Here is a 25,000-nt window from a genome sequence, read left to right as displayed (position 1 = left end):
CAATCTCGTGGAACTGTGGTAGGTGGGTGACAAGCGCTTACCTCTCCTGCATGAGGTGATAACCCTAGGCAGTTTTCGAGAAACGCTCCTTGAAGAAAGAGAACATATTGTGTACCTACCTTTGCGGACAAAGACATTTCAGACCAACGAAATCTATTTAACGAGTGGATATAGTGAAACTCCACCACTTTTAGACGGTATCGTCAGCGTCGTTTTACATTTCCACCGTCGATCAAAATGACCAACAGTTTTTACATGGTGCTGACAAGTGATGCAAGCCTTAGTCAGTATCCCGAAAACAAGGCTGCCGATTTTATAATGCAGTTACCAAGTCAACTACACCTAAGTGAAGATGGCCATGACACGCATCATTCACCCTTCGTATTTCGTCTATAACCAGTACTTGAAATATCTACATTTCTCTCATTCATTGGTTATCTTTATGCTGCTGACCGATGTTCAAAGGAGCAGCATTTTCGTCATCACTTACATACGTTATACAGCAGAAAGAGAAAATTATTTCAATGATCTATGGCGATACTACTGGAATAATTAACAACGATAACATCTTGTCTGAATGTTAGACGAACGAAGAAGAAATATTCAAATGCGAGAGTGTATAAACATTGTAGCCATTGAAAAAAGACCGGCCGTTTTCAATTACGCACTGCTTTTGCAGTGGAAAGTAATAATGATTTTGTACAAAAAACGTTTGTATCCTGCCAGCGACATTTATCTCGCCAGCCACACTTAATAAATGCTAAAATATTTGACTCAAACTTTCCCCTTTATTTTTGACAGAATTAAACAGTTAGTGCCAGCGACAAAGAATGTCAATATTTGTTTTTGGTGGAAAACACTCGTGGCTTGGTGGCGTTGAGGATTCCTTAGTTGTCATAATGTAACAATTTGACGGTCTTAACTTTCTTCCCTCAAAGTTTAAACTTTTAGATGTTCACTTACTCTAAGTTAATTCCCTCTCTGGGTGTGATATTGTTGTGATTGCCTCTAGCCCCCAAAAGTCGGAAAATACGTTTCTATCTTCCTACTGCCGGAGTTTTTTCGGGTCTTCGTATCGGTCAGTGCTCTACTCTAATAGCATAAATAGAATTTACTTATTGTTTGATGCGTTGCTAGTGTCAGTTATATATGGACGAGCAAAAACTCCTTTCTGTTTAAAGAGGACCCACAATTTGAGAGTGGAGGACAATTCTGGCCGCATTCGCTTATGGCAGAATTTCAGTACCTGAAACTAACAGGGTATGAGGTCCTGTCACAGATCAAGAAAACGAGGTTGAAAAGAAAAAGCTTAAAAATGAGCAGGGGTTTCGAGAAATACTTGCCTGACCTCGCGCGGGAACGTGCAATCATGATCCCCAAGAAGCAGTCAGTATAAACATACCTACGGAATCCTAAATATGGACTGGGCATAAAGCACTGGCCAAGGTATAAACGCGGACAGAATCCTACGAGTCGGGTATAAAACATGGAGAAAGATGTAAAATAAGCATATCAGATCGCGATACATCAAGGGAATGCAGTTTTTGCGCCAGAAATGTCGCGTAGCAAGAATTTGGTATTGTATTTTTGCTTGAAACTGGCTGGCGCGCAAGGTTGGAGCTGCCTTTTTGGCAAACTTTTTTTTTTGTTTTCGTTCTCGTTTGAATTCGTACAGATTAACTGTAACATCTAGAATCCGTAGAGTTTCCTGCTTGTTTTTCTTTCTCTACACTTACAGATTTCTCTGACTCAGTGTACATAATAATTAAAACGGGTTAACACGCCTTAAATGTCAAGTGATCGAATATTTAAGAGCTCTTCAAGTCAGTAAAATGTGAATTCTACTCCGTGGTACGGTGTATTTACCTTCCGGTCTAAAGTCCATATTTTGTATCCTGTGCGGAGGGTTCAGACCGTGTTTTATGACACAGTCCGTAGTCCATAGTCCGCGCTGAGTTCGTAAGTCCATATTTTATATCGAACGCTCTATAAAATGTTATTGTTTTCTTAGGGCCCCTTTGTATGGGCTGATCTCACCTCACCGCTAAAACCTTTTAAAAAAACCCGATGTGTTCATATGAGTGGGCGAGATTGCCAGGTAAGTATCGTGACGGACGATTCTCCAAGCGAACAATTCAGCCCAGTTACCGGGATGAAAATGACACAGTGCATTTTTGCAATTGGACTGAGAGAATCTAATTTGTACTGCTTTTCTTTCACTAAAATGAAGTTTGAAATCATTTCTTTTCGTAATTAACGTAAAGATAAAAGGGTTTTGAGCTTTCTTGAATCAATAAAAGGGAAAAATTCTTGCCAGGGATTTTCGTAAGATTTGACTCCTTAATGGTCGTATCACCACTTTTCATATGGGTAAGCGCGGTCTGAAATTTCTCATATGAACAGAAGCCGATTTCATTCCGGTAACCAACTCAGCCTCGTCATTCGGGATCTTATGAAAAGGCCCTGACATCATCTTTATTTCAAAATGGCCTCTCTCGCCAAGTATGGTCAGTACTGGTTGTTCGCTCCTTAACATTTGGTCCCTCTTACCAGTAGGGTAGAAAATCGTAAGGGAATAAGATCATAATGCGCCAATGATCGTCTAGAAGAGAGTTTCAGTTGCGGTACTTTTTTGTTTGTTATTCAGTGTGGGCTCATTACGACCTTTCATTCTCACGATCGAAACGTTAATTCTCCTAACTAGTACTTGTTGGGTAGTCGTGAGAAGTTGGTGTTATATCAAGATCACACCTCTTAAGCTGATAATATTTTTAATTCTCAATACCTGCCTGACTGACATTTCATTGAAATTGTGAGAAGAATTTACACACCGATCACTATTGGAAGTCAAAGCACCACACCAAACGTCAGTATTCCGGTATACACTCAGCACTGATGCAAAACTCGGTCTCTTGGCAGAATTGAAGAACTTGAGGCGTTAGACGTTTTGTCTACAGGTGAACGTGCGTTTAGGAACTATCCAAGTGTAATAGGATTTCCCCGCAAAACCTATTCTTGAGCGCTAGTTACACATGTATATTAACGGAAATCGATTGTGTCATCAAAATCTTGCAGAATTCAGTCTTTATTTATTATCCGTGCGTCTTGTTAGGCTTTGCGGGGGTTGACCGGATGTGAATTCAACTGTTTGAAACTTGGCATCCTAGGAGAAACGAAAATGTTGTTTATCAAACTAGTTGAGAAAAGTTAATGAACTGAATGTGCTGTGTCATGACAGTGCCGTTCATTTTGTTTAGTTTTTTGCCAATTTTTCGCCCCTGACGTTGACCCAGAAAGTACCTTTAAGCAATAGAAATCAAAGCAAAACATTTTTTGGGTGAAATAAGTATCATATCTGAAGAGCGGGGTTAAAGACAAAATTGAGAAGTGATCCTTGCATTTGACTGGACAATTTAATCAATTGCCTCTTCTAGACACACGAAAAATTCAGGTGGCTTCAACGGGATCCGAACCCGCACGACCTCTGCGATTCCGTTGCAATGCTCTACCAACTTAACCATTAACTTGCACGTCAAACATATATACATGTGTTCTCGTGAAAGGACTTAATGAAATAATGTATATATGTTTGAAGAATGGGTTAAAGACGAAATTTGACCTTGTCCCAACTGAGTAGATTAATAGCTCAGTTGGTAAAACATTGCACCGGCATCACAGAGGTCATGGGTTCGAAACTCATTGAAGCCACCTGAAATTTTCAGGTGTCTAGCTTGTGCAGCTAAGTGCGAGGATCACTACTCTCAATTTCGTCTTTAACCCACACTTCAACACATGAGCCCAACAAATTGACCTGCTTCCACAGCTCAGTTGGTAGAGCAATGCACCGGCATCGCAGAGGTCATTGGTGGGAATCCCGTTGAAGCTACCTGAATTTTATAAGACAATTGCTTAAGCTAAATTTGACTGTGGAGCATATATAATTTAAGTTACAAACGCTGAACAGTTTTAAAAACCCCCACCTCTTAAATTTTACCCATTCCTGCCTACTTTTGAATTTGCTGTTTTATTCAAACCTCCCTTCAGTGTTTTAAGTAGTTATTTTTTAGGTTTCGATTTATTCTGTTGCCAGCTTTGGTTAAATTTCGTGACGCAGCTCCTTTAACCACCTGAAAGAGAGATTCGCGCTTAGCCCATGACGGTGAATTCGCTAGACTAACGGAATAGCTAACGGGCTAACGCTGGAAACGTCAGTTCACAAATATTTCCTGCTGTGGTAAATTTAACATTATTCACTCGTTTGATAAAACCAAATTTTCATATTTCACTGCCACCGACCCAACACCACACTCGACGACTGAGCAGATTCTTAGGATATACGTGTCAATTTTGTTAGTGTGTACTCGGCTTTAAGCAATTGATTTTTTTTTTTAGAAATAAGCCGCCCTCATGAAGTGGAAAGTTTTGGGCTATGACCGCAAAAAGACCAGCCCCCCCCAAAAAGAAACCGTCAGACCGTGGATCAATCGTTTTTAATTAAAGGGCGTCTGTAGAAACCAAGTTATTCGCTTTTGGTTCTCATTTTTCATTTCATGTTTTGTTCAACAGTATCATATGATTTTGAACTTAAATTGTCGTATAGCAATAGCCAACTATTAACATTTTTAATAAGAATGAACGTACAGATCGATCACAAACAAATGTTTACGTTTCGTCACACGCCGACAACAGTTTCAACACGTGATTTAACCGAAACAGTCCAATACTTGTGCACGTGTTTGGCACTAGTATACAGCGCCATGATTGGCTGCGAGTAAGAGGTGTAAACCAGGCCCACTCGACATGGCAACAAATCTACGAATAAAAAGCAGATCATGCTGAAATTTATCGCATATTTTAGTTACTCTGTGAATTGCATGCCCCTTGTTTTCATAGAGAGTTACCATACTTTTGCGAGGCTGATCAGAGAAATTAGATGTAATTCCTTTGAATTAATCCTGCTTTGGGTGAGTTTATCTTTGTTTATTGGTTGACATTCACGTTGTGGCCAGTATTTTTTGGCATATTGTTATAAGTTAATGATTTGACTTGTCAAAAAGTATTCAAGTCAACTATCTCTTTCTTTTTGTCTTTTACGCCATTTTCCATTTACTTCTCTTATCATTTATTGTAATTGCATGAGCATATCTCTTTCCTGGAGCTCTGCAAATGTTTTTTCTTGTGAGGGACATTTTTGACTAAAACTCTTCTTCTTCAAGAGTCAGAATTAATTGATGTCGACGACAAGGCAACGGAGAAATCTAAAGAAAATATGATTTAAATAATTTATCACTAGCATAATAGTTTTCGTGTATTGGTCGCAAAAACTGTTCATTATTGCTTTTTGCACAGCCTTCCTGCGCAGTAGAAATCAGTCCTTGAGAAAATAAATTTTAACCGGTAGGAGATGACCTTTCATTCGACGCAATCTTCTTTTCACTGAAGGAAAGAAACGTGTATTTGAAGTGGGGGTTATGAACGAAAGATTTAAGTGATGGTCACACTTATCGGGACAATTTGAGCAATTTCTCATATAGACACCTGAAAAATTTAGGCGGCTTCAACGGGATTCGAATCCATGACCTCTGCGATGCGATGATATAAAGCTATGTAAAGAGAAGATGTTGAAGCCGCCTGAATTTGTCAGGTGTTTATATGAGGCAATTGCTCAAATTGTCCCGCTAATTGCGTGGATCACTTCAATCTTTCACCTCTTTTCAATATTACGTCATCACCGGTCGGGTACTAACCAATACATCTCTTATTTTAGTTTCTATCAACATGGCAGCGTTGACTTAAATTAAATGAAGTCATTTGTCTGTGTCTCAAGAGATTTTTTGGTTACATCGTGGCGTAATTAGCAACGATATAAAATGACAAGAAGTCCATAACCCAGAAGTCTGCGATGATCAGCATACGACGCTATTATCGTTTTTAAGAACGACTACTGCTTCCTTGTTTTGCACTGATAACGGCAATGCGTTCGGCGCCCGATGCGTGCTTTTGCATTTAGCACGACCAATCGCTTGTGCGGATACTAGGTTGTGGACCAGATCGAGGCGTTGTAGTCTTCAGGCCCAATGTGGGCCAAAAGACTGCAACATTAGCCATAGTAGGGCCTGAACACTACAACCTTCACACAGAAGCAAAACGTGTGACGTTGAGACAAAGAACCCTTTTTTTGTTAATCATTAACTGTTGCTACTGAGCAGACCCGCCAGCACGTGAATGATTGGTATGATATATACATATGACAATAACTGGATGAGTTCGAGCATGATTCAAAATTTTGGTTGCCATGTTTACAAGAGGACAACATACTTGAACAAAGACTTTCGTTTAATTTAGATGTTTTGTTAGTTTTACATGTTTAGTTTCTTCGCCTTCACCTTCATTAGCACCTAGGTTTGTCCGTTCCATCATAGCAACCTAGTTTTCCTTTGTAAGCTTTAATTTCAATCATTTTTCCATATGCACGCTTTCCAAACCTCGTTTGGAATGAAATTAGTTTTTGACACCTTTTTCGTTCTTAAGCTAGGATTTGCATAAACGTGGTCGGATTTTTCGGGTGAATCGAAACGGTTAAAGCTAAAGTTCGAGTGTAAAGCAAAGTTTTCTTATCGTTTTCGTATCGAGTTTCTTTGGCGTTCCTTCTGGCCAACACTTTTTTTATAGCTTGAGAAAACTATTTACATTTAGATCAGCCGTGACACTACTACTTTTTACTTTTTAAGGAGGCTCGAAAGGGTTTTCAGCTGAGCGCGCACGTAAGCCACACACGCAATTCTAAAAGCTGCTCGCGTAAGCTCATGATTCAAAATGGGTGACAAGAAATAAACAAACACCGCTAATTTCGCTCACCTTTCTTCTAATTCCTATATATATGGAATATAAGTAGACGTATCCTATTCACGAAAACTACGATAAATTGTACACAAATGGTTTAATGATCACTTAAATCCATTTGGGTTGGCCTGTAGCTCCACTCGCGCGTGCACTCGAATGAGCGGGTGACGCATGCGTAAATAGGGAGTTTAAGAAACGACGACCGTTACGGCAACGACAACGCCAAAAAGCAGTAATATTATTGGTTAAAATAACCAAAAAGATCGTGCTGCACGTGCGGCACGCATTTTTGAACAACTCCCTCCCGTACTCGTCAAAACTACTACGTGAAATTTTAAGCTTTTCACGATAACGTGGACAAACTACAGTAAATCTTTCAGTCTCACTCTTCACTTCAAATCCGTCCTTACCAATCCAGTTATAGGACACTTCGCTCATATTGACGAATATAAACAAGATGGAACAATCATGAAGTACTTAGAATAGCTCCAACTTATATTTTGAAGTGACGTTTTCGTCGCCGTAGCCGTCGTGGTTTCTTAAACTCCGTAATGCTGATCTTGTAACCCCCTCATTTTTCCTGATTTTGCAACTTTACTCGTTTATATCTCTGCTTCCGGACGATGAATTTTTTTTCATTTTTTTGTATGTTAGCTTAGATTAATTTAATACGTCTGTCTTTCAAATTTAAAAAATTCTGTAGGTCAAAAAGATAATTAGAGACACATTTCATAAAAGCTGATTTTTCTGAAAAACTGACCTACAGATTTTGTTGAATTTTAAATATTTTAGAGATTATTTCTAATATATCTGGCAACGCTGAATGGGAAGATTTCACCGTCCCTTTTTTTTTTTCAAAAAAGACAAAATATATCTTGATTTTAAGGCTCCAAGAAATGCCTTACATCGTTGCCATGGTAACGTTATTTTGGAGGAAAATGTAATGTGAGAAATCTATGATGGGTACTTAATACCCTGGCCAAATTTCGTCGTGATATGATTACTCTAACTGTATCTAAGGACAGAATATGTTTACTTGTTTGAACAAAGGAGAAACTATTTGGAGCCTCCCTAAGGTCTCGGTAAAGTAAATTTGAGCGTCTCGTCCAAATTTCTTGGTTTTGCAAATCTTGAATCAGTGGGCTGTGAAGTATGTTTTCCCGAAAGAAAAATTCTGAAAACTTAATTTTAAAACTGCGAAAATCCCTTTTTTGGTGACCCGCCATAATCTGAGCGCGAATAGTGATTGACGTATCATGTCACCATACGTGAAAGGATTGGGTGTCAATTGACAGCTTAGCACGTGCCCGAACGCTGATCGGCTCAGCATAATTGACATTCAAGTAGGGGGTGGATTTTTTTCAGCAGACCGTGAACTGCAGCTCGATTTGCTAGGGCTTTATTTTGACGCCAAAATTACAACTTCTCGGACCTCCTGTAGAGACGGGTTTAAAATATGGCAGTTCTAACAGATTATTGCACTAACCCAAATACCGTGTGAGGAATTTTTCGTTCGAAGACTGATTTTATGGCACTTTTTCTGCCCAAATTAAGTACGAGATGAGAGTTTCGACTTTCCTTCAATTCTTAACTTATAAAAAACTCCTCACACAGTATTGGAGTGCATTCCTCTGTGACTAATATGCGACAAAGTGCTGTAGTTTTCGCAATAAAGTGAAGGAGCAGGAGCTTCTGCAGCAGACCTGGTCGTAATCTCGTACCCAGATCTCACCCTGTCGCTGGAAATGTGAGATCTGGTAAAGTTCGACAGTACACCATTTTTCATGGGTTACTAAAAAAGGTTGCGGCAATGCAATCTATGCTCCGATTGGCTTATTTCGCGGGGCACTTTTTCGCAAGCTCATGTGCTGTTTTGAATAAATGCCAGTTGGGCGGAGGAAAGTTTTGTTTTCTCCGACGCCGGAAAAGCTTTACAGTTGAGGAAAATCATTTTAAAAATTTGCCACGTTTGTGTAAATGGCACCGACGAAAGCCCCACGTACCCTGCCACTCGAATAAAGTTCTGCGTAGCTCGCTATGTGGTACGCAAAAACTAATAAATTCAAGTTCAAGTATGTAATTTATTCAAAACACTATTTCTCGTTCTTAAAGCGTGACTCGCGAATAAAGTGGTGATCAATTGTGAATTTTACGGTTAGATTAACTACATTTTTCATGAGATCGTGTCAATAAAATAGCGCTCGTTGCAGTGATTAGGTCTAAGCACTCTTTAACATTTTCCTGGTTTTAACGGTTTGGTTAACTACACTTTTCACGAGATTGTGTGAACAAAATAGCACTCCTTTACTGATTAAGCCTAAGCGTTCGTTTCAGCGATTAGGCCTAAGCCCTCTTTAACATTTTAGCTTTCAATGTACGGTTTGGCTAGCTATACTTTGCACGAGATCGTGTAAAGAAAATTACACTCGTTTATTGATTAAGCCTAAGCGCTCGTTACAGTGATTCTGCAGTTGCTCCGACAATTAAACAATCTCGACCGTTCAAAAACAATCACCTGTAGCGCTTCTTTCTGTTTCGGCTTAAGTTTAAGGTCTCCTTGTCCTCTACCCAAAAGAATCTCTACATGAATACTCTCGAAATCCATGTTTATTCCGCAAAGTCACCCAAAATCACAACAGAGAGTGCGAACATGCGCAGTGATAAAAAAGCCCGTATTTCGGGCCTCGCTAGCACTGAGCATGCTCGAAATCGAACGTTACCAGATCTCCCTTCCGTATGACCGGGGGAGATCTGGGTACGAGATTAACTTGGTCCTTCTGAGTTTGAGGTCTCGTATTGAAATAATTCAATCTATTAGCTTTAATATGATTTATAGTTTGACCCTATACAAAAAATAGCGGTGCGACAATTTCATTTTTCCGTAGACACTTCATTTTCCTTAACCGAGATCTTAACAGAAGAGAATCAAACGAAAAGTTAACATGTCACTGATGTAAAACATCCTTAATTTAAAAAAAAATCAAGTCTGGTTCTGGAACTAAAAGAGAAAGGGGTTTCAGATGGCTTAATTTATGAGAAAATCTACTTCTGCACTCTTTATCATGACTTGGCAAAATATTTGACGAGCCCTTTCACAAGTTTTGTAACAGGGTTGGGTCCAAATGCTTGAGGAGGCAATTATGTCGGGGCGTGGCTTCAATCTTGGGGTGCGTTCTTTTGTTACGATTCCGGAATATGAACACACGGAATAGACGGTATTCGTGTTCTTTTGGGACCTATTCCGTTTTCGGAATGAAGGGAATACTATTCCGTTCATTCTGCTCCCGATAGCAGAATGAACAGAATGACCGGAATACAGTTCACTCGAAATAGGCAGAATGTGCGTTCTTTTGGGAAAGTTTTGGCGGGAAATGATACGAGGCCGGCTGGTCGCCCGCCGGCGGCTTGAAATTTGTAAAAGTTTAAATGGAATAGCGTGTCTACCGTAGATGCGGGTGTGCTGGCCTCTCTTCTGTTTCTTTACCAGTGCTAGAACGAGAAAAGCTGTCAGTCTGTGTTAATAAAAAAAATTGCCCCTTGTCTGGTCAAAAGAAATGACGTTCACATTGATTAGTTTGTGCAAAAGTAGCGAACCTTTTCTCAATTAAGTCGATTTCAAGAAGAAGAGCATATGGGAACACATTTGCAGGCTCAAAGCACTCACAAGTACAAAAAATTCTTCGTCATCTTCTTAAGGTTTTTAGCAAATGAAGCAAAACGAGAAATCGAGAAAACCGCTAAACAACTGGTACTTATGGTCATCTTTCAACATTTCGTGTTCCAATTACCAAATGTAATTGGCACATGCACAGATACAATAGTTTCCAGGTTACCTTCGCAAGTAGTATTCCGTTTTCAGAATATGTGTTCTTTTGCAAATTGATATTCCATGTATTCTGTTATTCCGTATCCGGAATGAGAACGGCCAGGATACTCCCAAAAGAATGCTCCCTTGGATTCAACTACGTTGAAATACGGATAACCGTACTACAAGACCGACAACTGGAAAGAGCAATAGCCTGAAAAGGTGACAAAATCCTTTGGTGTTCTCAGAACCGTTCAACCCAGCCATTAAGCAAGAGCAACAAGGCAGTAGCTTTTGTAGTTGCTTTTTTGCAGTCTGCGAATACTGCTTAATAAATAGATTTAGCCAAGCCTAAAAGCGGAGCTCCCTGGTTATTTATTCTTACCGCCTGTAGGGTTAGTAAACATAAAAAGTTTCGAATTGTCCGCGTTTTTATGTTTCCGGTTGCTGCTTTAATAATTAAATCATTTTCTTTGCTTTCTTTTGTAGAAAATGCATTGCCTAACTAGGGAATTCCACGGTACATTTTACGCTAAAAATCGAAATCGGTTTTTCGAGTGAAATTTACTTTGGAATTCACCAGTTTGGCAATGAATTTTTCTTGAACCGCATGAGTTTTAAAAGAAAACAATCACACCCTCAGCGAACGAATGGAAAAGGAAAAAAGCTATTTCAGAGTCAACTGTCAAAAGCCAGCGAATAGGAATCAAGCCAAAATTAGAAGCCATAAAAAAACGTTTGTCAGTTCAAGGTCAAAGAAGAGTTTTACTAATGTACTTTATTCCACTAACAACAACAACTTTTATTGACCTCGTATACTTCAAAAAAATTAATGGACATGAAATAAGAATTTAAGTTTAAGCTACAAGGGGTGTTGGCTTCCTAAAATAACTAGAAAGTTAACAAGGCTAGGAAGCCAAACTACATAGAATAAATTACGACATAAGAGTCAGAATGATGCATACACACACATCCACACCAGCACACACACACACTGAACTATAGATAACTATAAATAGGACAAACAAAATTTACAAAGCATGGGGAGAAAGACAGATAAACTAGGATGAAATCCTGAATATAATAAACGAAAAATCAAATTTAAGGCAGAAAGTAAATCACAGAGTAAACTGGGAAGAAACTCATTACCCCAGGGAAAACAGAAACCAGATTGACACTTTCCCAAGAGAGTTCCATACCTTTGGTCCTTGAAAGCGAATATTAAATATTCCATAATTTGTTCTAGCTCGAGGCAGGTAATAAGATTGATTTGTAGTTATGAATATTAAGCACTGAATTGAAGAAGGTATCAAAATTGGAAGATAGTGACTTATTATGAAATGTATGCATGCAATATGACTGAAATGTAACAAGATCAGAAAGCTTCATAATTGCTAATAATATCTAAACAGTGGAGTTGAATGTTCATCAAATGAAGAAAAAGTCATGATTCGGACTGCTTTTTTCTGTAAAATATATAAAGGCTTGGTTGCATTGCCGTATTTTTGCCAATTCTTGTTCGAAGCCAACCTCGGCGTGTTTCAATGAAATACATCAAAATGTGAATGATCTCGTTTTCAGAGATAACGTGAAAGAACTCTTGTCGAAAGAGCTCTTGTCTAAGCTTCGCCATTATGTTAATATTGATGTTCTTACTAATCTCTACTATTCTTTAATCTACCCATTTGTGACCTATGGTATAATTATCTGGGGTAATACATACTTAACTACATCAGGAGCTCCTGGGCTCCTGACTACATCTAGTCCGGCAGCAACTACGAAGAAAATAGGCGTTGCTTCTCCCATCACCACAGAAAATGTTTGATTGTGGATTTTGGTAGAACGAAACCTCCTGATTAACGCTAGGTAGTTGGTAGACTTGATTTTGAGGTATAGGTTTTGAGTTAAGGGGGTGTTTTCTGACGTCACTTGGGCTCAAACATGAAAACGAAACTTGTTGCAAACGTGAATTACCGTTAAGGGCAAATAGTCATAATCATTTTGATGTGTCACGTGACATATCACGTGACACCATCCAACCAAAAACTGCAACGTAATAGTATGGATCCTATGGAATTGAGATATGTCTATAAAGAGAGGACGTTTCTGTTTTAAAATATGGATTTTTGCGTTTTGGGGTGCGTTTTTTGATGAAAATTGTGATAATAAGCCACCCCAGGATTCCCGGTTGCTTGAAAATCTTGCAGTTTTATAAAGCAAATGCCAAAACGTTACCCTTCAAATTCTATTGAATAGCTTATATCACATACCTTGAGACTTAATTCTACGGAAATCAGAAAGGACAATCCTTTGTGGCGATATCTGTATGGAAACTGCGAAGAAAATAATACCAAAGAGTCTGTACTTGCTGATGCCCAAGTGTTCAGCCAGATGTTTCGAGCGCCACCCGGAAACAACTAGAAGACGAACGCAAAGTGTTATCTGTCGCTCAAGATGTTATTCATTCAGCATCCAATTCCAAAGTGAAGCTACCCAAGCACATAAGTCTCGCTATGGCAATCCACCACCTCACAGGATCCAAAGTATTAATCACTCTCCTAAACCGCATGGGTCATTGCTCATATTATGAAATTAAGTCTTAAGATATGTGATATAAGCTATTCAATAGAATTTGAAGGGTAACGTTTTGGGCATTTGCTCTATAAAACTGCATTTTTTCAAGGTATTTTAGAAATATATTTGCCTAGAAAATTGTCACTGTCGAGGCACATCGAAAAACAGTTAGGCAAGCGGAGTAAAAAAACTTATTGTTCGCTCTCATTCTAAGGCCAAACAAACCAGCAACAGATCGATTATTTCTGTCCAAAAAGAGTACAGATGATTGTTATTTAATAGTCCAGTTAACAATAAAAATTCGAGTTTCATTCCTGAACAAAGGAAAAAAACGACTAAACCACGTTTTAGAAATATGCATGCACTTAAAATAACTCATCCGTAGAAATAAGAAACGGTTTAGTGTCTAAGAAAAGAATTTGTGGAGTAACCTCTTCCACCAACTTTAAGCTATTACTGGTGTACCGTTTTGTCGTTCTCGTTCTCTTTCCTCTTCTTTCGTTTCTGTTCTTCTGACATAGGCCTTCCAGGCATCTTGCAACGTTAGTAGATTTGAAATTAAAAATCTTAAGAAATACCAAAAACTGCAATTCAGAGCAAAAAGCAGCCCTAAACAAATTAAAAATAAACACTCAGCTTTAAGTTTATATCCCTCCAAAGCTTGAGTTGAACAACTACAGCTATATTATGTTAAACCCGGATTGAAACCAGCGAAAAATGCAAGAAAAATATTATTTCTAAACCGTACCTGAACACGAAAAGCATCGACTGTCAAGAGCTTTTGCTGACGTAGCATGGCTGTGTAGCCGCGTCGAGCCACAGAAAGAGCGCGAAAAATGAGGCCTCGTTCAGGTGTGAGTGTGAGTGTCTAACCTAACTTGAGCCTGCGATCCAATCAACAACCAGTCCCGGGTCAGCGGTCAACTTAAAAAAAACCCGCTGACCTAGATAAGGTCTAACTTGAGCCCGCGATATGGTCACGTGATACTGGTCAGCTGATAATTTGTTCTGACAGGTGTCAATTGACCATAACATTGATGTCCAATATCAAAGATGTAAGCTGTAAACTAGCTACAGTGTACAAAAATTTGGTTTTATCAACGGAGTTGATAATGTAAATTGGCCACCGTACAGAGATTCTAAAAGCTGACGTTTCGAGCGTTAGCCCTTCGTCAGAGCGAATCGAGGGATTATGGGTTACGTGTAGTTTTTATAGTAGAGTAGGAGCTACGCTATTGGTGGTAACATGGCAACGTGAAAAATAGGAATATATTAGTTAAATGAAAAGCGTTCGTTAATACCGTGAGGATTAAGGGTGCCGATTTGAAAGATGAATTTTTGTTCCAGATTCTTGCGGCTTTCCGTCGTACCTAGATGTAGGGAAAGGCCGCAGATAGCCATGTGTTTTTTGGAGTGGTTAGGCAGATTAAAATGGCGAGCGACTGGCTTGGATGCATCCTTGTCATTCTTCTCAACATCGCGAAGGTGTTCGCGGAATCGGTCACCTAGTCGTCTACCTGTCTCACCAATGTATAATTTGTTGCATAACGTGCAGGTTATGCAATAAATGACATTTGCGGAGGTACATGTGAAACGATCGGTGATCTTAACAGATCGCTTAGGTCCCGATATCTTGCTAGTGTTAACAATGAAAAGACAAGTTTTGCATCGTGAGCGCGCGCATTTGAAAGTGCCGGGTTGCTCGTTAGTTTTGAGCGCGCTTCTAACTAAAAAGTTGCCTACGTTTTTGTCGCGTTTGAATGAAATAAGTGGAGGTTGCGAAAAGATTCTACCAGTCTCGGGATCATTTTGGAGTAATTTAAAATTACTAAGAATGATGCTTTTGACTGCGTGATTATGAGGATGGAAAGTGAGGGTGAATGGAATTCTGTCATTCTTATCTTTTTGTGACGTTTGTAGTGATGACTGTCGATCAAATTGTTGGGCGCGATGATGGCCCGCTTTGACCACAGAGACAGGATAGCCACGTTTTTCGAAGAACTGGCACATCGCCTCTGATTTGCTGGAAAAATCGGAGTCATCACTACATAGACGTCGAAGTCTAAGAAATTGAGAATAAGGGATGGAGTTCTTGACATGTGATGGATGTGACGATGAATACAACAAATAACTGTGTGAATCAGTAGGTTTGTAGTGCACACTAGTACATAGCACGTTGCCTCTAATAGAAACGTTGATATCTAGAAAAGCCAATGAAGTTTCCGAAATTTCCCAGGTATATTTAAGAGCCGGATGAAAAGAGTTGACGGAGGTTATAAATTGATCGAGTTCTTCTCTGCTGGATGAAATAGCGCCGATGCAGTCGTCGATGTAACGGCCGTAGAGTTCAGGTTTGGGGCCGTTGTACTGACTAAAAAATTGGTGTTCAACATATCCTACAAAAAGATTGGCATAGCTAGGTCCCATTCTTGTGCCCATCGCTACACCATTAATTTGTTTGTAATAGTTGCCGGCGAATGAAAAACAATTAAGCGTTAAAACTAGTTCGGCAAGGCGGAGGAGCGTTTCCGAGCTAGGTTCTTTGACAGTGCGTTGATCGAAAAAGTGTTTAAGTGCTTGAAGACCTTCGCTATTAGGAATGACTGTGTATAGAGATGTAATGTCCATGGTGAAAATAAGTTTGTCTTGGCCGGAGAAATTGAAATCGCGGAACATTTGTAGTGCGTGTGTACTGTCTTTAATGCGTGATGGCAAAGATTTGACGATAGGCGTTATAATCCTGTCTAAGTAGCTAGAAATGAGTTCGGTGGGGCAACTACAGGCAGAAACGATAGGGCGACCTGGGTTGTTGGGTTTGTGAATTTTAGGCAAGAAGTAAATGCACGAAGTTCTAGGGGTGTTGATGATGAGATTAGTGGCAGTGTCCGGTAATTCTTGATTAACTATAAGATTTTGAATGGTGTCTTTGACAAGTTTTTGATTGTTGGAAGTGAGATCTTTAGGGATTTTGGCATAAAACGAGGTATCCGAAAGTTGCCGCAAAGCTTCTTTTTGGTAAAGGTCGGACCGCCAAACAACTACCGCGCCGCCTTTGTCGGCCGATTTGACAACTATGTCGTTGCGTTTACTAAGATTTTTAAGCGCCGCCCACTCTTCCGAGGAAAGGTTGGAAATTTAGTGTTGCGATAGAATTTAAGTTTGTGAATGTCGTGACGGCATTTTTTGGTGAAAAAATCTAAAGAGGCAAATTGTCCCTCTGGGGGAGTCCATTTGGATTTGCGAACTAGAAGTGTTTCAAAAATATCTTTATTAGAAGTGTCCGAATCATGCTCTTTGTCGTGAAAAAAGGCTTTTAACTGAACGCGGCGAAGGAATTTTTCGACATCTTGCTTAATAGAAAATTCGTTGGTGTGTTTGGTAATAGGGACAAAATTTAGGCCCTTACTGAGAACAGATTTCTCTGAGTCAGTAAGCGGAAGATTTTCTGGAATAGTAATTACGGTATTATGGCTATGCAATGTAGTGTCGTCGGTAATTTGCGGACCTATTAATTGTTGAAGTTTTAGAGTCTTGGTTTGGTGTAAATGGTCAAACAGTCCAGAGCTACAGCTACAGTGTAAACTGGAGTATTGCCTCCTCGATGAGCTCTAAACTTGAGCCCGTGATATAATTACGTGATACTGGTCTCATTGGCATACATGGAGGGGCGGACGGACGTACGGACGTACGTACGTATGTACGGACGTTCATGACGCCGTGGCTATAAAACCAAATTTTCTCACATCGATGGGTTACCAAATTTTTTTAGCTTTGGTGCTCCGCTATTACCCCAGATAATTACATCATAGGTCACAAATTAAAGAACAGTAGAGATTAGTAAGAACATCAATATTAACATAATGGCGAAGCTTAGACAAGAGCTCTTTCGACAAGAGTTCTTTCACGTTATCTCTGAAAACGAGATCATTCACATTTTGATGTATTTCATTGAAACACGCCGAGGTTGGCTTGGAACAAGAATTGGCAAAAAAACGGCAATGCAACCAAGCCTTTATATATTTTACAGAAAAAAGCAGTTCGAATCATGACTTTGTCTTCATTTGATGAACATTCAACTCCACTGTTTAGATATTATTAGCAATTATGAAGCTTTCTGATCTTGTTACATTTCAGTCATATTGCACTTTTTATGCATACATTTCATAATAAGTCACTCAAGGCTGTGCTCTAAGGAAAATTTCGGGGAGCCCTTCGGGCTCCCAATCATTTCAGCTGGGGTGCCCAGCTCTCCAAGTTGGTCGCCCGAATTAATTAATTAATTAATTAATTATCTGAGATCAACAACGCAGCAAGATCTTCGTCCATCTCTCCCTCAAAAGGACATTGCTGCTACTGCTCTGATGATCGTAGAACTCGCTAGTGCAAGAAAAACCCGCAACCCGTCAAATTTTTTACGCCATACTTGAGAAAGACGAGAAAAGTGGCAATGCCACCGATGTTTTTTTAGGTTTAAAAGTGAAAAAGGAAAGATTGCGGCAGGTTTATGTAAAAAGGTTTGGGTCTAATAGAGGTAAACCTTTTTACTGGTTAGTTGGGTTGAAAATAAATTTTCAAAACGTGAATCAATGCTGCTAGATTCCCGTGGAGCTTTTGAGAAAACTGCCGTGAAACAATAAAACCTGACCGCGGCTCAAAAGGTATCTTTTTTTTTTTCAGCGAGTCATCTTGATCTGGACGAAAATCATCGCTACAGGACAGAACTAAAGTATATTTTCCTTATATTATCAGTAAAATGTTTAGTGGAATGAGCTTTTTGTAGATTCGGTCGAAGCGCCAGTCACAGCGTTATTTGTTTAGGGCACGGAATGATTTGTCACGAACCAAAGACAACGCCGGGATTGCTCTTTTTCTAAAACAATAACAAATAATATGATATCTTTCCCTTTTTTTATTTTGTTATTTCATATACAGGGGAAAAACAACCATAACCTAAATATATTTTAGTCAAGCAGGCGGAGCCGCGAAACATCGTAAAAATATTAAATTTGCATAAACTGCGAGTCTCGGGTTCATACAGAAGTAAATTGCAACGCTTCGCCGGCTGCGCTTTACCGCTGTCAGAGCAGAAGTAACAACTCTTTTTTTAAAACTATAACCAAGAAATTCCAAACTCCACTTTCCAAATTTAATTAATGCTGTTTTTTGAGAAGGAATCGAAATTCGTGCGGCCGCTGGCCGTCACGTGCAAAGTCACGGATTATGTTACATATGGAATCATGTGGAACGGCCTTTGAACCGATTGTTTTGTACGAAGATGAAACATTTTCTGAGAGGTTTCGTAAACTGTAACCACCAGCATATTAAAATTTTTAGCCACCTTATCTGCAAGAAATACAATAAGCCGGAGTGCCCGGCCGGGCGACCGCGTAATTTTTTTCACTCGCCCGGAGCCAAATGTTAGTCGCCTCAGGCGAGCGGGCGCCGTTAGAGCACAGCCTTGGTCACTATCTTCCAATTTTGATACCTTCTTCAATTCAGTGCTTAATATTCATAACTACAAATCAATCTTATTACCTGCCTCGAGCTAGAACAAATTATGGAATATTTAATATTCGCTTTCAAGGACCAAAGGTATGGAACTCTCTTTGGTTTCTGTTTTCCCTGGGGTAATGAGTTTTTTCCCAGTTTACTCTGTGATTTACTTTCTGCCTTAAATTTGATTTTTCGTTTATTATATTCAGGATTTCATCCTAGTTTATCTGTCTTTCTCCCCATGCTTTGTAAATTTTGTTTGTCCTATTTATAGTTATCTATAGTTCAATGTGTGTGTGTGTGCTGGTGCGCATGTGTGTGCATGCATCATTCTGACTCTTATGTTGTAATTTATTCTATGTAGTTTGGCTAAGTTTGTTAACTTTCTAGTTATTTTAGGAAGCCAACACCCCTTGTAGCTTTAAATTCTTATTTCATGTACATTAATTTTTTTGAAGTATACGAGGTCAATAAAAGTTGTTGTTGTTAGTGGAATAAAGTACATCAGTAAAACTCTTCTTTGACCTTGAACTGACAAACGTTCAAAATTTCTTTATCGCCCTTGCTTATTGATGACAAATAGCGATGAAATGTTTTCATGTCGCTGACTGTTTTCTTTCTTTTGTTTTCACTTTTGTGCTCCTTTACAAAAGTTTCAATCTCTTCTTGGCTGTTTCCTTCGTTTTCTCTGTCGCCAACTCGTTCATTATTTGTTTCTGTCAAATCACCGTTGTCCAGAAATTCGTACTCATCCGGGTGTTCCTCCTCGTTACCCATTCTCAGCCGCTACAATTTTCAGACAAAAATTAGATGGTTTTTAATTACCTTTTGCTTTGTTTTTGCAAGCCCGTAATCGGCCCGTGGGCATTACGGGAGAATAATGCCCTACAATTCAGTCACAATTAGCCAATCAGAGCGCTCGTTATATCGGCCACAAACACAAGCCATATAATAAAGAACAGTAGCGCCAACTGTACCGACAGTTAGTATAACGTGTGGAGTAAGAAGCTGTAGAAAGAATCTTTGTTGGCATACCAAAGGAACAGTTTTATCATTAATCCGGCTTTTTTATGAAACTAAGTGAAACACTCTTAACTAAGGCCCATGTTGTCTAAAATACCAAACATCTTTTTCCAGACGACCGTTTCACACTAAATTCATGAAAATGTTCATTAATCGCAGCGGTGATAGTACAACCAGTGCCATTTCACAAAGAAGTTTTAACCTGAAACAGATTTATTGTAATCTTCTAACAATACTGAGCCATAGGACAGACTCTTAAAGTTATTGAAAATGGTTTAAACCGTGTTCATACCCACGGCAACTTTAGCGTCGTTTAGATTACTGTTTAACAGGCGTTACGTGAGAGTGTGCTCTGAATGCGCGTACAAGGCTTTTACCATTTTTACAATTTTGATTTTAAGACTTTCATAGTAACTTCTCTGTTGGAGATTGTTGCATTAGAATCTATCCGTTTTGATACGGATTGGCAATCCGTCTTCCATTAAAACTTAGCTGGGTTATGCAGATCTGTTGATACCACCCTCACCTGGCTCCAAAGGTGGCCACTCGCTGAAAATACTCTAAGAACTGCAATGTTGGCGGCAAATAGTATGCGGTGCTTTATGTTAAACTGTAGCACATTTTTTATAAAAAGGGAGGTGACCTTGTGTCACACTCGATTTAAAATATGGCATTTCAAGGACGAGGAAAGGACCTACAAAACAGCCGCTAAGATGCGTTAAATTCCATGGAACGTAAATTGCTATGTCTCTCAGATAGAACAGGTGGAAAGCTTGACCAATTCAGCGGGTCATATTAACCAGTACGACCCAGCTAGATTTGAATCTTTTTGTTGCTTGATTCAGAGACCAACAATAAGCGACAAAAGGGTTGAGACACTTACCCCTATTTAGGAACACTGGACAAATTCTCCACGTAACCTTTCCATCTAAATCCCTCTCCCCACAATAATGGTTAGTTTTTTATCGCCAAGATTCACTTTTCCAGTTAGCAACATTGAATGGGGGAGGCGGGGAAGTGTAAGTCGAAAATTTGACGTAGAAATGAATCTTTCATAATAATTATTGTGGTCTTTGCAGTACGGTGTCTCAAATTCTTTGGCCGCTCATCAGTTGTAAATAATATATAATCTGTGGTTTAAATTTATTTTTTTGGCGTTATTAAAGACCTTTGAAAGGACCGTACGGTGTTTTTCCTTTATGGGTATTTACTTTGTTTGTGGTAATTTTGGTTTTCATTTGTCCAGCAGCATTTATATCTCCAGTAATATGGTCCAAAAGCTAGCTGAAGATATTGTAGTGGCAGGCCTGGCTTGCAGGCTTCCAGAGTCTGATAACGTTGAGGAATTTTGGTCCCATCTGATCAACAAAGAGGACATGGTCACAGAAGATGATCGTCGCTGGACGCCTGGACTTCATGGACTCCCTAAACGAGGTGGAAAACTCAAGGATATAAAACACTTTGACGCAACCTTCTTTGGAGTCCATGCTAAGCAAGCCAATAAAATGGACCCCCAATTAAGAATTTTACTTGAACTTACATATGAAGCTCTGATTGACGCAGGTGTTGACCCTCAGGGGATTCGCAATTCCAAAACTGGTGTCTTTATTGGCTCCGGAAGCTCAGAGGCTGCAGAAGCCCACAGCGCAAATGCTGAAAATGTTGTTGGATATGGGATGACAGGCTGTTGCCCTGCAATGTTTTCAAATCGAATCTCATTCTCATTTGACTTAAAAGGACCAAGCTTTACTCTGAATACTGCTTGTTCCTCATCCTTACTTGCTATGGACTGCGCGGTTCAGGCAATCAGATCCGGAAGTTGTGACGCTGCCATTGTTGGTGGTGTTCGTCTTACATTAAAACCTACCACTGCCGTAGAATTTTTAAGGCTTAACATGCTGTCCCCAGATGGTAAATGCAAGTCGTTTGATGCCAGTGGTGATGGCTACTGTCGTTCCGAAGCAGCTGTGGTTATTTACCTGACAAAAGGATCCGAAGCAAAGAGGATCTATGCTCATGTTGTCAATTCGAAGACAAACTCTGATGGATACAAAACACAAGGTTTGATAAAGTGTATTCCTAACAGCCATTTAAGTTTGTAAAAAACTTATAGTATTGGTGGTTTCTTTGAGAGCTATTTGGTATTTGGCTGGCTTTCAGTCGATAGCAATTTACTTTCCACCTGCCTTGACGAAACTTGCACATGAGAAATAAATTGAGAAGAGTATAAATTAAAGGAAGATTTAAAATCGCGAACAACAGCCAACCACCAAAAGGCACATACCATTAGAGTACATGGGAATTGAACAGTAGGGCCTACTTTTTGCGCCCTCTCTGAAGAAAAGTACGCCTGATCGTAGGTTAACATCATCCATGCTAAATACGCCTTTCAGTCAACCATTTTTATGTCTATTAATGTAGTGCAAGGTTTCATCTTACAATGAACCAAATTCGGGAAAGGCATTCCAGATATCCATTCTAAGATCTCAATAACTGCATTTGGCATTCTGTGTTCTGCAAAAATCCATGCCACGGAAACATTACTATAGTTTAGACAAATGAAAACTAATTGTTTTTGCCAATGATCACAATTTTAACATGTAGGCGTCACATATCCCAGTGGTGCAGTTCAAAAGCAGCTGCTGGAACAAGTGTATGCTGAGGCTGAGATCAGTCCTGCAGACGTTGTTTATGTAGAAGCTCATGGCACAGGAACGAAAGCTGGTGATCTAGAAGAGCTGAGTACAATAACGAGCGTTTTCTGCAATGGCCGGAACTCGGAGATGGATCCTTTGTTAATTGGCTCTGTCAAGTCCAATATAGGTCACTCTGAACCTGCATCGGGTCTGTGCGGTGTAGCGAAGGTCTTACTTGCTATGCAACATGGAGTGATCCCACCTAACTTGCACTTTAACACACCGAACCCTGACATAGATTCATTACATGATGGAAGAATTAAGGTAAGGGGCTATCAGAAAAAAGGTAAACTTATCAGTGACAATCGACACAGGTATATATGAGAGAAATTATAGACTTTACTGACGTTTTGCCTGTGACACCGTGTTTAAAAAACTCCCTTTCTGAGTGAGTTTTTTTAGCATAGCATTTAATAGCAGAAGTGATCTGCTATACTAGCACTACTAAGGCTGCTTGTCTTTTTACTAAGACCATACGTTTGTCATACGTTAGCTTATTTTGGACACCCATTCAATCTCAGCACTCTGTTTACGAAAGCACTGTTAAAACCGGTCTTCCTTTGCGATCATCTTTCATAGGAAAAATCCTTTGCTCGTTATGCCTGGTCTAATGACTTAGCCTCATATACGATGGATTGCACAGAATGGAATTTTCAAGTCTTCTTGGATTTTTTATTCCTAGACTTTTTGAAGAATTTCAAACTTTTTTGGCTTATCCGTGCACATGACACAAAAAAGGAGAATTCCTAGGAATTTCTAGTAATTCTTTTGAATCCGCAAAATTTTGGGAATTTCTTTTGCAAGGGAAAAAGCCAGAAAGTAAGTTTAAAACATGTAAAAAAATATCTTTACAATAGCTCAGAAACAATTAGTGGTACAGGATCTACACTGAAATTAGGTTTTAAAGAGGATCAATGCTATCTTTGTGATAGCTTTTACTGATCACACAGCCAAGTGCTTGCGTAAAGTTGCTATTTAAGTTGTTTGCTAGTATTTTGTGTATAAAAAAATATACCAAACGTATAGCTTGCAATGGAGAATCTAACTCCATTAAGAGGGTTGAACTTAAATGGTAGGCTAAGACTTGAGATCATTGCAATTATGAACATTGCTTAAGCAGTAAGGAAAAGAAAGCTTGAAAAATACAGGCCTGAACGGAATTTGAACCCATCACCTCCGACACCGGTGCGGTGTTGTACGAATTGAACTATTAAGCCAACTGAGAGTTGGTCATTTTTGTGAGCCCGTAATAGACCCATTGAGGATTCAGATATGATAGACTAAATACGAACGACATATACTTGAACTGCCGAAAGAGGCATGTCAAGATTGTGTCTTTGGTTACAATATGTGTGAAAAATACAATAGTATAGATGGCTATGGCAATCACCCTTTCTTACGGTGTTGGAGACTGAATCGAAAACGTACAAGGAAGGCTTACGCTTTTGCAAACGTTGGCCGTGTAGCACTTATATTTCAACTGAATTAACTGTTTAAAGGTAATGTGAAGTGCCACATTCTACCCATGTAAACCATGTGAGCGTTTGCCCTACTAATGGAATTGGGCCCACACAAGGACAGAGAAAAACTCTGACCAGAGTTTTTCTCAGCAGTGCTCTTAAAGTGGAAAACTTAAGGCATAGACGAAACGAACTTCCCTATATGTCCCCTATAGTGATGGTGTGAAGATAAATGCACAGATAGCAAAATCTGTCCTGGAAATGTCAAAACCTGGAGAAGCCAAGGACATATACGGATTAAATGGATCTGTCAATTACCTCAAAAATTTCTGCTAGGATAAGCAGACAGACTAATGAGAAAGGATGCTAAATGGAAGTGGACCACAGAACTAGACGAAGCTTTCCAAGAGGTAAAGAAACTGTTGTCACAGCTCCTTTGCTGCGCTAATACGACCAGAAGGTGCAGCACACTCTGTATTACAGCATAAGAGATGAAATGAACTTCAGGATGGAATGTGATTCCCTCTGCCCTACAGTAGCAGATGAGGTAAAAGTCCATTCTTCCCAAATGGGGGCTGAATCGTATCTGTAATGCGATGCTCGAAATAATTTATTTTGTGAATCAGTATGTCAACATGGAGTAAAACGATGGCCCTCATCGAGATATATGAAACCTGTAGGAACAGCAAAAGGAGACCCTCTTACTACATGAGATAGCATCGTTCCTGTGAGAAAGTGAGAAATGGTCTGTTGGAATTCACGAAGAAACCCCCTCCTATAGCAAATTTTGGTTGGTGGACAAGTTACTTGAGACCAAGGCAAGCACATTGATCTGAAACTCAAGGACCGCTGTCAGTACCGATGTTGATGTTGGGATCAAGTAATTTCCGACAATTGACCACAGTTCTCCTCAAGCAAATTCGCCATGTTCGGAGCAGGAATTTAAGCACGCCACCAATAGTCCGGGAAAGGACAAATAAAACTGGAAAGCTGAGTCTGCTGTGAGAACGCAAAACGGCTCCTCGAGAAAACATGTGAAGCGGGTTCGACCCGAACTTAGCTATTCCATATTACAGACTTACATTCACGTCAGTATAGAAATCTTT

General features: G+C 39.5%; 1 protein-coding gene across 2 annotated transcripts in view; it reads left to right on the top strand.

Moving 5' to 3' along the window:
- The first annotated feature begins 4,847 nt into the window (after nucleotides 1–4,847).
- LOC138014432 (fatty acid synthase-like) overlaps nucleotides 4,848–25,000 on the top strand; it is a 47,710-nt gene continuing 27,557 nt past the window's right edge. Inside the window, exons 1-3 of one of the 2 annotated variants that reach the window (XM_068861497.1) lie at nucleotides 4,848–4,964; nucleotides 20,988–21,799; nucleotides 22,343–22,698. In XM_068861497.1, coding sequence (XP_068717598.1) covers nucleotides 21,007–21,799; nucleotides 22,343–22,698 — 1,149 coding nt within the window. In that variant the 5' untranslated portion in view covers nucleotides 4,848–4,964; nucleotides 20,988–21,006. Of the gene's footprint in view, nucleotides 4,965–20,984; nucleotides 21,800–22,342; nucleotides 22,699–25,000 lie in introns of both variants that reach the window. The other variant, XM_068861499.1, reaches the window with a different exon arrangement.

The sequence above is a fragment of the Montipora capricornis genome, chromosome 8, assembly GCF_036669925.1.
Source record: "Montipora capricornis isolate CH-2021 chromosome 8, ASM3666992v2, whole genome shotgun sequence".
Classification (NCBI taxonomy): Eukaryota; Metazoa; Cnidaria; class Anthozoa; order Scleractinia; family Acroporidae; genus Montipora; species Montipora capricornis.
This window is presented reverse-complemented; position numbering and strand designations above follow the sequence as displayed.